Genomic DNA, 17,074 nt, shown 5'->3' on the forward strand with positions numbered 1-17,074 from the left:
TGGGAAGGGCTGAAGAAAGCACTCTGCCTTTCCGCAGGTTAGAGACAGATGAGAAACTGTCCCTAAGGCAGGAGTGGGCAGGAAGGACAAAGGATCACTGCTGGTTGAAATGGGGACTGGCTCAAAGCTGTTCCCTAACAATTCCCAGCTTCACAGGCAGTGCTAAGGAAAAAGCCATGGGAGAGGTGTTGCCTTGGTTCCCTTCCACCACACAGGACAGTGCTGTTCGATCACAAACCCTCCAGCCCAAAGGAGGTGTCAGCAGGCCCCACACTGACGTAAATTCTAAGTTTTCTCTGGAAACAGCCCTTCGATTATCACCAAAGCTAATGTCCTCTCAAAGAGAATTGGAGAAATCCCTGACATTTGGGTAATTGTAAGTTTGTCTCTGAACCATGCAGTCGAGACATCCATGCTTTAGTGGCTGGAGAGAAAAAAGGGAGAGGAAAGGCATTCAGGCAGCCAACACTAGAGCTTTTATGCTTTCCTTTTTCTTCCAGTGATACAGGGGAAAAAAACAGATCCTAGGGAATACACCCACACTGACATTGAGGCCAGAAGAGCTCCAAGAGCCAGGGAATCTTTCTACCAGAGGTAGAAGGAAGGAAGCTGCTGCTAATAACACCGGAATTTTTGTTAATCTGTCGTGTTTTAGCTACCAAGGAACGAGCAATTGAAGACAAGCTCATGGGCAGCTTATGCAGTGTTGGGAAACAGATTGAATCCAGACAATCAAGCAGCAAATACCACTTGCCCCGTTTATGATCAAAACCGAACAGGCAAAGCTCTTTATTATCTGCCAGTACTCCATGAAATAACCTGAAAATGACTTGATTAACTCCTTGTGCAAGGAACAACAGTATTCCAAACTTTAAAATGTTGTCTTCAGTGTAAACAGTCTATGAAAGTGATTACAAAGTCTGTAAAGAATTTCTTTTTTCAAATCTTATAATACTTAACAATTTTAAACACGTGAACTATCAGGTAAATCACACAATTGACACAGCTTAATCTTGCTCCTTTTTAGTTCTTAACCTCCTATTCTTCTGACTAATGTTTGCTAGAAATCACTTGAAAGCCCCTGCACCAGGCCACATACATCTGTACAGCTGTAGACAAAACCCTTAGTAAGTGCACTGCTAATCCTGCCACATTCCACATGGTTATAATTAATGCCACAGCAGAAAAATCTTCACTGCTTTTGACAGTTTTTTATGTCTTTAGCTTGTATGACAAAAGAAAATCCAGTTCATGAGAAAAGAAAAAAACATTATTTTTTGCAGTGGTGTGGTCAGGGTTTTTTTAGGTTTACTCCACACTAAATACTACTGAATGACTGAGCGTTCCAGTCCTCATAAAATATGGAATAGGAATGCTCTTCTGCAGGATGCAGCTTTCAGCAATAAAAGTGAAAGGGCATGATTTACCTCTTGGCAATCCTGAAGAAACTTTTGGAGATCCCTGTTGTCTTTCAGTCTCATCAGAAGTTCACTGGCTGCTTCACGGTTCTTCCTATGTCTGGTCAGGAAAAAAACAACAGAGAAAGGAAATGAAATAGGCATTTCATGAAAAACTGTCACTGTTAGTTTCTGGAGCGTCTTTGGACTACGGGTGTTGGTAAGTTTGTGGTGTGTGTCCTTTGCTGCCTTTCAAAGGACATTTAGGAGTGTGTTATTTAATGGGCTCACTGAAGTTCAGCATCTCCTTGTTTTTGTGACCCATTAAATACACAGAGAGGATTCTGAAGTCAGCAGGGTTTCACAATGTGTTATGGTCTGAATGTGACCCACTCATTTCAAGCCCACAGGAGAGTTCAGGGGGTTAGCCAAAAAACATAAGAAAATGGCAAATTGCAACAGTGAGATGACGTTGTGTGGCCCTTGCAGGGTGCACCTGCTGGAATGCTCTTTGTAAAACACCTTCAGCACCTCCTTGTCCCACACGAAGCTGAGCTGGGCCACAGAACCTTCCCAAGGTGGGTGGCTGTGTTTAACCACGTGCAGCACTCCTGTGTGGTTCTGCACACAGAAGCTTTATGCACTTGGAACATATTTTTCAGAGTGTTTAAGAGCAGCCAGAAGAGAAGGAAAGGTTAATCCAGAAGCCCTAATTTGATTCATCACTGTTTGCCCCTTGAAGGATGAGTCATGCTGGCACTCCCAAAGGTTGTGGTGGGTCCTTCAAATGGAATGAGGCTGATTCCCAAGGTACCTCTGGGCATGTTTTTAGAAAGGCTTAATTTGGAGTAGTTATCCCTGCCCTTCCATACTTTCATTATTCATGAGGCAATTTACAAGGAAGAGACAGAGTAAAGAAGATAATTTTTATTTACTGCTCATTGTGCTAGGCTCGTTCCTATTGCACTGTACAAGGGTTTAAAGTGAAATATTGCTGCCATTTTTAATAAGATAAATATGGATTGAGAGTTTGAAATTATTTTAAAGGGTGGCAATTTATACGATGAGCTCAGGACATGCTGGCAAAAGCTAAATAAATCCATGTTAGTGGAGATCTCCAGACACTCATGATACTCCAGAAGACCATAAATTACATGTTGATGACAACTGGATGATGACACCACTTTTTCTGATCTGCAGTAAGTTACCACAGCAAGCTCTCTGGCACCAACTTAGTGACTTCAGAAACACAAGGAATACTTGGAGATACATTTTCTATAAAAACAAAAAGTCTGTAGGCAGGAATAGGAGAAAACCCTTCACAGAACTACAAATTGCTTCTCCTTGGCCTCAGCAGCTGCTTTCAATCAACCAGGCAAGCAGCATCTCTAAAGGTGCAGTCAAGAAAATGATTTATAGATTGCAAGGCAAGGAGGACTCATGGAACCATCAAAGCAAGAGCCTGGAGTCCAAGCCCAGGTGAGTGTGAAGTTTTGACAGAGGGAACACAAAGGAAAAGACACAAATTGTGCCTTTGGAAAAACCTCTCTAATGAGGCAAACATCCCTGGGTTTGATTTCACTCTTTCTTGGCTGGCTTTTATATGCCTGGGCAAACACACTGTATTACTCAGGTTGTTAAAATGAAGCAAAGAACTGCTTGGGTGATTTTATCATGCTGCTTTCAGAGATTTAAGGCTAGATTACATTACAGACTCATGTATTCTGAAGAGGACACGGGTTATGAAGTTTAAAGGAGAACTTTCAGGGCACTTGAATAGATTTAAGATAAGTACAGAAGTTTGTATGTTGAGAAAACCCAAATTTTAAAAAACTAATAAAAATATCTCCCATGGAGTGTTGGAAATACTGACTAGAAGGACTTTGAAGGAAATCATGCAGGGATATCATCAAACAGATGATGCCAAAGCATAACAAATATGATCTCTGGTGCTTAGAGCTATGTAATTGCACAAGGTTGTTTTGTTCAAGATGACCTGGAGTGAGACTGGACAATGAGTTTTCTCTGAAGAACAGGGCTGAACCATAACAAAGTAGAAGCATTTTGAGGATGGGCACTGCTGGAACAGACAGGAATTCCTGTGTTTTCATCACTGACTTTTTTAATGGGAATAAAGGATTTAAAGAAGTTATTTAGTCTGTTCTCCTGCTCCAGATGAGCTGTACCTAAATATTATTAACTCCTTGTTCAAATATCCCTAAATTCTTTTAAAGAATTCACACTTAAGGTTGTCAATGACTGCTTCTAACTAATTTGCTAGAAACAGTTTGTGGAAGAAGAATAGTTTGCAGACTCCAGTTATTTAGAATGGCTTTGAATTCTGTATCACACATATGACTTAGACCATAAGTGTAAGATCTGTTCAGCATAAGGAGGTGTTTGACACAAATTAATCCAGAATTTACCCAGTGTCCCCAAGATGACTCCCAGAGGCCCCTGAGAATGCTGACAGTGCTGAAAACTGACAAAACCACTTGTGGTTTAACTGTAAGACTGTGGGTTTCAAAGCCTGTGCAGAAATAATAAATCTTACACGTGGTGTGAATGCAGCTGCCTGCCAGGAATCCTGACATATATGAAAGGCAATTTTAGCTTCTTTCATTGCTCCAGCAAACGAGGCATTCTCCCTTCTGAATGGGCAAGAACAAAACTTATTTCTGTTCTCTGTTGAGCAGAAAATTGCGCAACTACAAAAGTTGATGTAAAGCAGGCTCAGATCACAACTTGTGCCAGATCTGCCACTGTCTTTAGACTAAATGTCCCTTGCAGAATCAGAGGCCATGAAGGAGGCACATGGAGAGGGGCAGTTCCCCAACACTCTTCCAAGACTAAATGGAGGACAAAATGCATCAGAGCAGCAGAAGTCATGCAAGCAGGGACAGCTGCACAGGGAGACCAGCTTCTTCCCCAACTGGAAAAGCTAGTTGGTGACAGCTTGATGCAAACCCACCTTCTCCTTCCCTCACCCTTACTCCATGTCCTCATGCCCATTCATTCTTGCCTGTGAACTGCACTAAAAGGTTGTGCTGAAGGGTTTCTTTCCTATTGCACTTTCCTCCTCCTTGTACCACTGCCATCCCTATTGAGATGGGAACCATCCCAGGGCAGGGCCTGTCTGCTGCACCAGGGCCAGTGGGGTCTCCTCAGGAACAGCTCAAAAGCACAACTGCAAAACCCACTTTGAACAATACCAGAAACTACAAAGAGCTCCCTATGGGAAGTATGGAGCCACTGCACATATTTGTGCTTGTTTGTTTTGGTCCTTTGTTAGACATCCAGGAGGAGCTCGGCTGGGAGAGCCACTTTTTGTGGAAGCAAAGAGGCTTCCTTTGCTACCCCTCCCAGTGTATGCAGCCCCAGGGCTTTGTTCTGGAGGCTTATCAGACCCCCAGACTCAGGGAGCAATCACACGGATTTCCTGAATAGCAGCACACCGGATGGTTTTTGCAGCACTCGGCATAAATAGCTTTGGAATTGAGGAAATGGTCAGTCCCAGTAGGAACTCCAGCACACGTCCCCCAAGCAGGACAGCAGGGACAACAGGGCACAGAGAAGCAGCAGCACTGGGGTGACAGCCACCAGAGCCTTTGCAGAGCACACAGGACATGGGCTGAAGCTGTCTCCCACTCCAGCCACTTCAGACAGGGCAGTAAGATGCAGCTGGCCATTTGCTATGATATCCTTGGATGCTTTCTTTTGATATACCAAAAGCTGCAGAAAGAGGACACCTGACCAGATGGCTGGGATCAAGCTCTCCTGCTTTCCTAAGTGGATGGGAAAACTTAGAGTAGAGGGCCCTTAGAGAAGGTAAATAAGGAAAATCACTGTCCTAGTTGTCCCCTTGATTGCTTTCACATAATGCTCTCTTCCTGGCCTTTGCAGATTCTCTCTGGGATCTAGAGCCAAGCTGATTAGAGAGAGAATGGAACTTTGGGGTACCCTGGGAGTTCAGCTGTCAGAGGCCCTCATCACGCTCTGGGAACAGGAACAGCTGCCTTTCCTGAAGCCATGAGGCATGGCTAAAGTGGGTGCACACAGAGTGGGACATCTCTGCCCAAATATGAAAGGTACAACATTTTCTGAACTACTTCAGTTCAGTTTCTCCTTGGAGACGAAGGCATCTGGAGAACTTTGAGCTTACCAGCTGTGGGGGAATGGAAGTCTGATGGGAGGGTCATCAGTGACATTTCACAGCTCACTGCTGTGTTCTGACAGTCACAGTGCCTTGAAAGACTCCACTGTTATCCAAACCAAAAGCAGAAAGAATAACAGCCATCAAAACTGAATATTTGGGTTTCAAAGGAAAAGAAACTTTTAATGTTCTATAGCATCCATGCCACAGCCAGAGAGAGAAAGCAAAGGACCTGTTCTGGGATGAAAGACACACTTGTACCAGTGCTTCCTAATCTGATCTCAGAGGGGCCAGACAAGCTGGAAGAGGTGATCAAAGTCGAGTGGGTGGGGTGGATGCAATGCCAATTACACCCTTGAAGAGCCACATTCCTTCTTCAGAGGAAGGACAGGAATATGTTATTGTAATCACACCAGCTTAGGGGCAGCAGAGGAAACTGAGACTTGTGAAACCAGACACAGCCAACTGCTACAGCTCCCACCAGAGCATCAAGTCTGTTCATACTCCAAGAACGACACGGCAACACTCAAACAGCCAAATTCTGGGTAGGGAGCTAGAATGTTTCCCTCTAGAAAGTGGGAGAGGTATTATTTAACTAAGTTTAGCCTGGTGCATTCTTGAAACACGACAGTTCCTATTTTTCCACAACACAAAGAAAACAGTCTGGAACAGACATTTTCTAAGCTGTTATTTTGCCTTTGAATCCTGGTAAAAGGGCATCTCTCAGAGAACAGAATTAAAGCAGGAACAGCTACATTGTACCATAGTTCTGCCCTTACCTGTCATCAATAGAGTCCACTTTCTCCTGGATTTTATCAGAGTTAATGTTCCCATCACTAACGAGCCTCCTGCCTGTCTCCACAACTGCATTGATCTTTTCTTCATTGGCATCCATGGTGGTCATGAAATCCTCCTGCTTTTTAATAGCAGCTTCTGCTCCTTCCAAGGTAGTTGGCATTTCTGTGTGCGCCAGAACATACTCCTGGGATTAAAGAAATCAGAGAGAAAATTGTTACACTCTGGTTATGCTGCTGCTCCAACAACAGATATCTTCCAAGAACAGTTTGAAGTAAAATTCAGTTAGAAAAGGGCAATTTTTCTGCTTGTGGCTCTCCTGCCAATACTTTGTCTGTTAATTGCTTGCAGTACACAGTGCCAACCTGTAGAAATGAAGTCAGGTATATCTTGACCACTTGCCTGGTTATTAAGGAAAGCTTCTGCTTGCTTGGTGTCTCTGAGAAACAGCTGGTAGGCATGAGACTGGGAAAGGAGATTTTGCCTGTTCTCCCACATTTTGTGAAGCTCATTCCATCCCGTGTCCAAAGCCTGTAGACGCTGGCGTAGGAACATGTACTGAGCATCAGTTTGCCCTTGTGTCACCATCTCACCCATGTCCCTCATCTTCTGATAATCTTCCTCATAGTTGTTGATTTCATTCTTGATATTCTCGTGCTGAGTGAGCAGCTTCTCAGCCTCTGTCAGGGTGTTGGGCATATCTTCAGAGGCGATTGCAGTCTGTGTTCTGGAGAGCCAGGACTGGAAGTCATCCAGATCTCTCAGGAACTGCTGAAGCTTGCTGGCCTCTCCCAGGGACTCTTCCCGGTTCTTCAGGGTGGTCTTCATTTCTTCCCACACATCATTGATCTCTGCAAGCCGTGAAAGGATGGCTTGTGCCTGGTCAGGATGCTCCGATTCCAGCTTCTCTGCCTCCTTTTGTAGGTCACTGAGCTTGGCTTCAATGGCCACCAGGTCCCGTTCCATGCCTGTCAGCTTCCTCTGCAAGGCCATCACTCCAGCCAGGTCATTACCCAGGTCTTGTGTGGATTCAATCACTTTGGTCTTTTCCCTGATCCAGGATTTGGTTTCATTACATTCAAGATGGTAGTTCTGGATACTCAGAGCAGAGAGCAGAGCATCCTTCTTCCTATCTACCAGTTCTCTGAACTGGCTCCACCTGAAATGTGTGAGGAGAGGAGAGCAGAGAAGTTGAGATTTGTGGGAAAAGGATGTGGCAGCATTGCAGCTGCTCTCACCAGCTTGGTAAACCCAGCTACTCTGGGTTTTCTCAGTCCTTCCCACACCACCAGTATTTCTAGCAAAGCAATCATGAACCCAGATATGGTGTGTATTAGAATGTGACTAGTACCAGCACACGGAGTATAATTTTTCCTCAAGTGAAAAATTGGCAGTTATATCAACTTTTCACACTCCCTTGGTTTATTCTGAAGCTAAAAAATGAGGGAGTTTACACAAAACTATATTGATTTTTTATCATAGTAATTATTACAGTCAATTTCCAGCTCTCACATCAAGGTACTGACACACTCAGGGCCTAATTAAGTCAAGAGCAAAACTCCATTTGATAATCAAGTATTTGAAAGGCACAACTCTTTCCTTTTGATGTTTTAATGGCCTACCTTGAAGATACTTCAGGTAACAGCATCAGAATATCATAAAAAAGCCCATTTAAAAAAAAACAAATGACCCCACCATACTTGTTCCAGCTGGTGTGATGCTCCTGAGCACAAGGCTTGCACTTACCTTGTGTTGAGTTTATCTTGCTGTGCTTTGATCTTCTCCCCAGGGTGGCCACTGTGCATCAGCTGCCTGGCAATCTGGTTCACCACAGCCACACGGGATGCCTGGTTGTTCATTTCTGGCTCCAAGCTTTCAAATCTGGAGTGGGGGAAAACAAACAAACACAAGATCCCCCAGGCATTAGAGAATCTGAGCCACAGGCAAGCTGAGAAAGGTTGCTGGGGTAAAACACTTCCACCCAGTATTCCCCAAACTCCCTGGTAAAGGCATTCTCACCTGTGCTGGATCACTTCCAGGTCCTCCAGCTTCTCTGGAATCTGCATATTATTCAGCCACTTCTCCTTTTCATCGATCCAAAGCTCACAAGCGTCTGCCTCACTGAACATCTTATAGAGAGCAAGGGTATCCTGCAGGGCCTGTTTACGCAGCCGGGTCAGCTCAGCAACCTCTTTGTATCTCTCCTCGATTCCGGACAACCTGCCTTGCACATCTGGAGACTCCGTGTGCTCCTGTGGCAGGGCCTTGGCCTGCTCGTGAAGAGAGTCGATGGTCGGCCGGTAGCTCGCAATCTCTTCAGCCACATCTTTGTGTTTCTTGACCAAGGACTGAGTGGAATATTCATCATGGCCAACATCGTTGCTGGAGACAATCTTAAGGATGTCCAACATCCACGCATCAATATCGTCAGCATCAGCCTGGAACTGGTGAAGGAGAGAGGCTTCCTCCAGCCGCTTCTTCCTAATGGCAGATAACTGCTCCAAGTTAGCCCACTGCTCCCGGATATCCTTAATTCTTTCTCTGATCTTCTCAGACCCAAAATGCTCTTCCACGATCATGTCTTCACCTTCTTTTATCGCCTGCTGAAAGTGGCCACTGCGGCCACTCATCTCGTCCTCGAACGCCTTGTGTTTACTCAAGAGTCGGACAACACTGGTTAGGTCCTTCCCATAGTCATCAGATGACAGGATCTGCTCCTTCTCCCTGATCCAGCCTTCCTCTTCAGCCATTTCCCAGAAGAATTTCCAGAGGCGCCGTGACTCCTCAAGGCGTGCGCGGCGCTCGGCCGCAAGCTGGCAGAGCTCCTGGTAGCAGAACTCCATGTGAGCCACGCGGTCCCTGATCACCTGTGGGTCACAGGGCTTGTAACCTGCTTGGACAGAGAACATGAGATTACCACCTTGGCTTACTCACTCCCATCCCCACAGCTGGGGCATACGCAAAGCTCTGAATTCCTGTGTGTTCCGGCTACAAGGTTTACATGAAAGAATCCATAGTTAGTCTAAGGAAAGTGAATGGGAAGTGTTCAAGCTCCACCACATAATAACACAGATCAGAAAATATTATTCTTTGCAGAAGACAAAAAAACCCCCCAAAAGTTAAGATATAACTGTTTCCAGTGAGACAAAATTCACTGAATTCAGATTTATCCACAACTGCACAAATTGGACGTCATTTACTCTAGTTAACAACACTGGGTTCTAGGGAATTGCTTCCTTTTAGGATAAATGCGAACATCATTGGACTGGGTCCAACAAGCTGTGTAAATGTTTGCATTAGGAACATAGCATGGGGAACCATAGTGACTTCTACAAAGCCACAGCAGCTGCTGGTGAGGAGCACAACATCCCATGCAAGGCACAATGCCACACTCAATTCCTGAGCAGGTTCCTGGACAAATGAATCATTGACACACTGAATACAGAAGGAACAAACGGAGCTGAATTCTCTCATTCTGGTGAGGAATTTAGCTCACCTATCTTGCAGAACCAATGAGTTTCACAGATAACCTCATGGGTAATTAATACAAAAGGGGTATGTTGGGTGCAGGTTACCTTCTCCATCGGTGGCAAACTTCTGAGCAGAGGCATTGACCCCTCTCACTCTCTCAGCCTGAATAGCAATGTCAGCTTCCACCAGAGCGTGTTTCTGCAGCAGGTCTTCAACTCCCAACAAGTGTTTGCCGTAGTCTTGGGACAGCAAAAGCACCTGAACAAAACGAGAAAGACTAGTAAAACAGGCTGAAGGCCATAAGCTGTTTGCTTCTTTGGGACTACAGGCACTGTTATCTGTTGGTACATTAGGTCAGAACTTCACACCCATAAGGACAGAAATTCCAAATGCAGAGACAAGGCTGATACAAATTTGAGCCAGTATTTTTGAAATCACTGGCAACCATGAAGAACTTGACTGCTCTTTAATGAATTTTCAGTCTAGGATGCTGAGAGGCTGAGTTAGCTCAGCAGGGCCAAGGAACAGCACTCAGCCCAGGTGCTGTGAGCTCCTACTGAGTGACACACAGCTTTCCCTCCTCCAAAAGCTTCCAAGTTCTGCTGGCTGATGGACACGTCATGGTTCTTTCCCTTCCCAGATCCCAGGAGAACAGACAGGAGGAAATTCAAGCTTTTAAAAGCAGAGAGGTGAAGAGGTGACTTGCTCCCCATGTAAATCGTGACAGAGAGTGATTATTTAATTCCCTTTCACCAAATCTGTTGTCTTTACCCAGGCACTGTGACCAAAACTTCTGGGGTCTATGAGACAGACATGAAGCTGGAAAGTAGCTTTTTATAGGAGTGAACTTGTTCCTTTTCCTTACTTGTTTTTAATCTTTATTGTTAACAAATCATAGGGAATTTGTTCACTGCTCTTGAATGTGGATCTTCTGGGTCTGTCTACTAAACCAGAGGGGCAAAATGAATCTTAAAACTTGGCAGAAAAGGACACGTACACGTCTGAGAAATATTTGGTATGCATTCTCAAAGGACTTCCACCCACCTTCATCTCGTCCATCCAGTCCATAATGTACAGCATCTCCTGGAAAATCTTCTGCAGCCCAAGGTTCATCTCCAGCCGCTGTCTCCGTGCCCGGAGCAGCTCCAGGAGATACTCCCACAGGCGGATAACATTGTCCTTCCTCGCAGTGATGCGCTTGATGTCATGGTAGTTTTCAGTCTCGAGCTCCTTCGCCACTGCCACCACGGCCTGAACCCGCTCCTCATATGCCGCGATGTCCGTCTCAATGGCCTCATGCTTCTTTGTGGCAGCCTCCACTGCTGGGAGGTCAAAGCCAAAATTGTCCTGCAAAGGCAGAGGCACTTCCTCAGGAATGGCTGCTGAGGACAAAAGACTCACTGCTTAACCTCTGCTGTTAGTTCTGACTTGGCAAAACACACTTGTTAGCAAATCTGGGACCTCAAAATGCTCCCAAGAGTCTTCTTTAATAAAATAAGAGGACATGTCTCTGATAATAAAGAACCACTGATAAAATCGGAGATATTATTCACTGCCTTTGAGGGAAGAATCACGTGGCCATCAAGATTAGACTGGGGCTAATCTAACCTTATAATTTTAATATTAAAGAATAAAATTAACTCCTGGGCTAACTTCACTGAACTCACCAAAATATTCAGATAAAGAAGGGGTAGTTATTTCCTCATCAAATCTCCTGACCACAGCCCGGTAGGTTCAAGGAAGGGAATCCCAAACGTATAAAAGAGAAGATGTAAAGCACATACACATACAGAGTAACTAAATACAATAAATAAATATGCACATGCATAGATGTAGTAAAATATGAGGCACAGGGGAGAAAATGTTCTCCTTGCAAGAACTGCATCCTGTAATTACTCATGGGAACCATTTTAGTCACTCAGACAATTTCTGAGAGCAGCACCTGAGAAACGAGACGTTGATTTTCACTCAGCCAAGTTTCTCTCATAGCTGCCTTGCGATCGAATCTCCGTGCAAGTTGTTCCAGTTTCTCTTGTCTGATGAGCTCATTTCGCAGTGCCAGTTCTCTTTCATGTTCAGCTTTTTCCAGTCTTTCCCAGGCCTGAAGACGTGGAGGAAAAACACATGGCTTCTAAACAACATATTCTTACAAGATTATGATAAATCCCATCTCCTTTGCATGAAATCAGGGCTGAAGTCACTACAGGCAACTTTCACCAAACTAGTTCAATTATTTATAAGCCCATAAATCCAGTTTGCACTGGCTGGCCCTACACCTTGTTTGCTAATATAAACACATGACTTAAAATCTGTTTTCAATTTAGTCAGTCATTTTCTGAGCAAGCTGTTTCTCTCAGATGCCTTTTCTCTTGTCCTTTCTTACTCCCGTTCCCAACAAAGCCTAAGGAAACCACCTGGCTTGAATGTGTAAAAAAAAGTTTGTTAAAAAAAATAAGATCTCCTGACTGCTACTCCCAAACGAGCAGATTCTATCTTCCTCCTTTAGGAAATGGGAGAGATTCATGGCTTCTCACCTCCAAAATCAACATACAATTGTTGTTCTTTATTACACTTTGGAAAAGAAAACAACTGCTGAATTTAGTTATTAGTGGTCCTTACAAGTCCTTTTTTTCCCTCAAGCCATAAGTTATTCATATGCATGATGATAATATTACAAAAATCAGAAGTCTTAGAAGCATGTTGGAAGTCAGCTAATCACCTTTCAGATCTTCTTACAGACAACAAAAATGCCCTCAACTAAACACAAACTAAATCTAAATCTGAACAGATGTGAAACTGCCTGAAACACGACTATTTTGGGCATTCCTCCTGCAACCAGGAGAGCTGAGCAGTTTGCTGCTCCCTGGGATGAGGCCACAGACACCCATAACAGCTGGTCTGGGAATGCCAAGCATGATCAAACACAAAGGAAGAAGCTGCCAGGCTGAAGTGGTTTATTATCCTTGGAAGAGCCTGTCAGCTCTGCAGTGCCCAGCCCTGCCCTGCCAGCTGCAACACCAGAGAACACGCTGCAGGATCCCAGAGGGATCCATGATGCCCAGGCAGGGCACTGGGAGGTGAAGGGAGGGCATAGCACCTACTGCTGCTGCCTTCTGTCACTTCTCTCCAACAGCCAGGACCACGAGGGGCAAGGCAGAGCTGGCAGCCACAGGAGCAGAACCTCCTACAGAGGCTGAGGACACCCAGGGCCTGACTCAGGGTAGTAAGTCCAAGCTGCAGGAAAAGGTCACCCCACCTCACCCACCCCTTACAGCCCCCACATCAAGGCTGGAGATCACAAATGTTTTTCTGCCCAGTTTTCTGAGAGAAAACAGCAACATCCTGAGTCACAGGGGAGGAGCTGCTCAGTTTACCTTGTTAATGTCAGAGATGAGTTTGCCCTCCCTTGGCATGTACACTTTCTGATTGTTGGCTCTCATTTTACTTTGGATGGTAAAAAGCAGCACTTCCAGGTTTCCTTTTTCTGTAAATCTAAACAAAATTTTGCAAGAGAATTGAGTTACAATCAGGCTTCCATTACTGCTAAGGTATAATCATACAATCCTGGATTGACAGAATGGTTTGGGTCGGAAAGAAACTTAAAGCCCATCCTGTTACACCCTCTGCCAGAGCAGGGACACCTTCCACTATCCCAGGTTGCTCCCAGCCCTGTCCCACTCCGTCTGCAACACTTCCAGGAATGGGGCAGCCACAGCTTCTCTAGGTAACCTGTGCCAGGGTCTCACCACCCTCACAGGGAAGCAGTTCTATAAAACATTTAATATAGTTGACTACAATAAACTATAATAAAGCACTTGTTTAAAATGTTGACATGGTGAATGGTGCATTCACATAAACTCCTCCATCTTGTGTGGAAGCTGGGAGCAATGGAAATAGCCCACACTTCCCCTGGAGCCAGCTGGGGCAGACAGCAAAAGCAACTTCACAGAAGTCAGCTGTCTGAGTGTTTGGATTTAAACCCCTCAGGGGACAGGAAAAGGCTTTTTTTAAAATTCTAATACGTGCACTGTCCTAGTTTACTCCATCAACGCAAGAAATGGAAGTTTTACTTAAAGCCCTCTGCAGTCAATAAACTCTTCCCACTGTTTTCCCTGTGTTGTATGCCTGGGAAATAAAAAAACTCCATGGGCATGAGGGAATAGTCTGCAATTTTAGAAGAAGTCTGGATGCCATGTAATGTTTCAGGTTGTGATTGTTATCCAGTAGAACTCATATTAGACAAAAATAATAAACAGATTTGATATCACGATGCTAAAAGAGGCTTTCCAGAAATAAGTTGCCCAGTTTTGCTTGTATCAGTTTGAGTAAGCAGAGCTGTTTGACAAAGCCAGACATGCTTCCTCTTCATGTTGGATAAGCAGTAGGGATCTTTTAATAGCAGCATTTTGGTATTATCCACTGCTATTAAAAGCACGAGTGGTGACATTGCTGTACTACCACAGTATGCTATTACCACTCATATGATAAGACAGGCATCCCAGGACAGGGACAGCATCCAGGACACTCAGATCCTGCGGGAAACATGCTTTTCTCATTGCTGTTGTTATTATCTGCACACTGAACAGCACAAAGCAAACGGGCCCCAGGTAACATCAACAAGTACCAATCAGGAATAGGAGAGCTGGGTTTGCACAGGAAAATAAATTCTTAAGACACAATTAAAATTACTTGAATGTGTTTGTTTGGTTGTTTTTTTTTTAAAATCAATGACTGACTAAGCCAACAAGACCACTGATTGTTGTGTTAAGCTAAGATTAAACTCACTTGGGTGGTTTCTCCACTGTGCGGTAAGTGTTGAACGCCTGCAGCTGCTGCTGCACCCCAACCAGGGAGTTGGCAAATTTGCGATTGTTGAGGATGATAATGGTTTGCTCAATCCACTCCAGCAGGTCAGAAGCCAAGGACTCGTATTTTTCTATCATTTTCTCTGTTTCAATGGCATTGTCAAGCACCTGCAACAGCAGCACAACACACATGAGTCACAAGGGCAGTGCTCTTCAGTCATTTAAATCCAACAAGCCACATAAAAGAAACTGCAGGGAGACTTGAGTTGTGAATCAGAGTACTCACTGCTGGGATCCCTGAGGAATGAGAGTTTGGCATTTTTCAGCACTAAATTCCCAAGATCCCACAGCAGTAGGGGAGCAGAGCTGAGGCTCACACAAGGATTCATGTTCAGTCTGTCAGCTGTAAGGACGGGGGCAATGTCGCCAAAGGACAGAGAATGACTGCACATGTTTTAAATGAGGGACTTTTCCAGAGGAGTCAGAGGCCCAGAGGGTGAGGAGAAGTTAATGAGAAAGGAAAAGTAGCAATGATGCCAAATTAACAAGCAAAAATAAAACACCAGCCAAGTGTTTTCTAATGTGAGGCAGCTGGAAATTAACTACTCCTCATAGTCACATGGGAATATTTAACATTCAAAACATGTTCAAAAGAAAAAAAAAAAAAAATTACCAGAGTGGACTCTTAAAAAATTAATACCCAAGAGGAAAAAGAAGATCAGAAATATTTCACCTGCTTTGTAACAATTTATATTTTAAACAGGCAGACCTTTCCAATACGTTTTCCTTCGACAGCCAAAGCTTTCATCTTGGAGAAGTAGTGGTAATAAGTCACCACATAGGTGATGATTGACTTTTCATCAGGGTGATCAACGCTGATATCTGTAAACCAAACAAGAGTTATCTCAGCATGCTGAGGCTGCAGGGGTTACACTAACAGAGCTCAGAGTGCACCAAGGATGTGTTTGGGAGTCAGAGATGGGTTCAGTGGCAGTTCAGCCCCTAAGGCTGGTGTCCTAATAAAAAGTAAATTGAGCAGCTTTGCACTGGTTCTGGCAGTAGTGTGGACTGAGGCTAAAGCTTGGGGCCTTTGGGCTTGACAGTCAAGTTCCAGACTTTGCCACAGCTTGTGCACAGCCAAATAACTCCTCTGGTGTCTGTATGAGTTGGCAGAACTACTGTTAATTGACAACCTCAGTGCTGCGTCAGCATTTGGAGAAAGGAATCCAAACCTATGTCTGTCCAGGTGACTCTTGAGAGATATAGGTGGAAAGCAAAATATTTCCTCTCCTGCAGCAATTCTGAGGCACTGGAAAACAAGCTAGAAGAAACTTGCCCAAACACATCACTCCTGCTCTGTGACACAAAAGGTTCTTGCCCCAGCACTGGGAGCACACACACTCCCATTGAAGAACAGGCTGAAGCTTCTCTGCTCCTCTGCTTCTCTTCCTTCTCAGAAGGAAACCTCTGACTGGAATGACTTTATGGACACATGACTAGGCCAACGAACTTGTCAGACAGCAGTAAGTAAACACAGGATTAAGGGCTCTTGTGCTACTGCTGCTCAGTTTGCTGCTGGAGACATCTCATATTCTCTCCCTCCCTCTCTGCCTGTATCACCAGGTGAATCAGCAGCATCCAGCTGCTCTTGGACACAAAAAGCTGTCACAGAGATGTGCTTTGACATGGAGGGGTGGGAGGAAAAGAGCCCGTAAGTGCTGAAACTGCTGGAATTCTTACCCTCAGGGTCCAGGAGTTTGGTAAGACCAAGGTGCTGCTCTGCAAGGTTAAAAGCATTCTGCAGATTGTAGTGTGCATTTGATTTCTTCAGCTTGTCAAAATCAATCAGATCAGGCCTAGACAGGATGGAAAACTCTTTAGATTTCCCAAAGTACAGTGCAGCCCACCCTCAAATGAACTAAAATCTCCAACCCTTAGAAAATCTGGCCAAGATTTTACGTGCCCTGTGCATTTCCCAGCAGTGTTAAAGGAATGAAGCAATGCCCAGCACATAGCACAGCAGGACCTGACTATGGGAGAGAATAGGGGAGAGCTTAACAGCAGGGAAGGTGACCCTGGAGAAAAACAAAGCTGTGGTCGTGAGTCTCTCTTTGTGCCCATGGAGGCGTGCAATCCATCCAGATAACTCTGCCTGAGCTTGCCATAAGCAGCATCCCCAGCCATGGCCGCCTGGCACCACGTCTGGCCATCCTTGGGCAGGGATTTCCTTTCCCTCCAGGCTGCTCTGGGTGCACTTCCCCACTCCTGCCCCCAAATTCCAGACCTGGGCATGGCTTACTCACTGAGGTACAAGAACCAAACCAAACCCAAATAATCAGGTGTAATTTATTCCATTGAAACCAAACACAGGCTGTTTTGACTTGCGGTGTGAGAAGCTGCTGCCCAGCCAAGCTCACAATGACCACAAGGGCTGTAAAGCTCAAAACAAGGCA

At 44.8% G+C, this 17,074-nt stretch overlaps 1 protein-coding gene across 5 annotated transcripts in view; it reads right to left on the reverse strand.

Annotated features, from left to right (window-relative positions):
• Positions 1-17,074, reverse strand: part of SPTBN1 (spectrin beta, non-erythrocytic 1) — a 116,980-nt gene that overhangs the window by 24,803 nt on the left and 75,103 nt on the right. For 4 of the 5 annotated variants that reach the window (XM_066177948.1, XM_066177950.1, XM_066177949.1 and 1 more), the window contains exons 7-18: positions 16,362-16,477; positions 15,391-15,503; positions 14,602-14,789; positions 13,191-13,308; positions 11,759-11,917; positions 10,861-11,163; positions 9,921-10,074; positions 8,365-9,238; positions 8,092-8,226; positions 6,748-7,504; positions 6,330-6,532; positions 1,428-1,518 (exon numbers count right to left, since the gene is read on the reverse strand). In XM_066177948.1, the coding sequence (XP_066034045.1) occupies positions 1,428-1,518; positions 6,330-6,532; positions 6,748-7,504; positions 8,092-8,226; positions 8,365-9,238; positions 9,921-10,074; positions 10,861-11,163; positions 11,759-11,917; positions 13,191-13,308; positions 14,602-14,789; positions 15,391-15,503; positions 16,362-16,477 (3,211 nt within the window). The remainder of the gene's footprint in view (positions 1-1,427; positions 1,519-6,329; positions 6,533-6,747; positions 7,505-8,091; positions 8,227-8,364; positions 9,239-9,920; positions 10,075-10,860; positions 11,164-11,758; positions 11,918-13,190; positions 13,309-14,601; positions 14,790-15,390; positions 15,504-16,361; positions 16,478-17,074) is intronic. The other variant, XM_066177952.1, reaches the window with a different exon arrangement.

Source organism: Chamaea fasciata, unplaced genomic scaffold (genome assembly GCF_029207755.1).
Source record: "Chamaea fasciata isolate MVZ Bird 193981 ecotype frontalis unplaced genomic scaffold, bChaFas1.0.hap1 SCAF_3, whole genome shotgun sequence".
Lineage (NCBI taxonomy): Eukaryota > Metazoa > Chordata > Aves > Passeriformes > Sylviidae > Chamaea > Chamaea fasciata.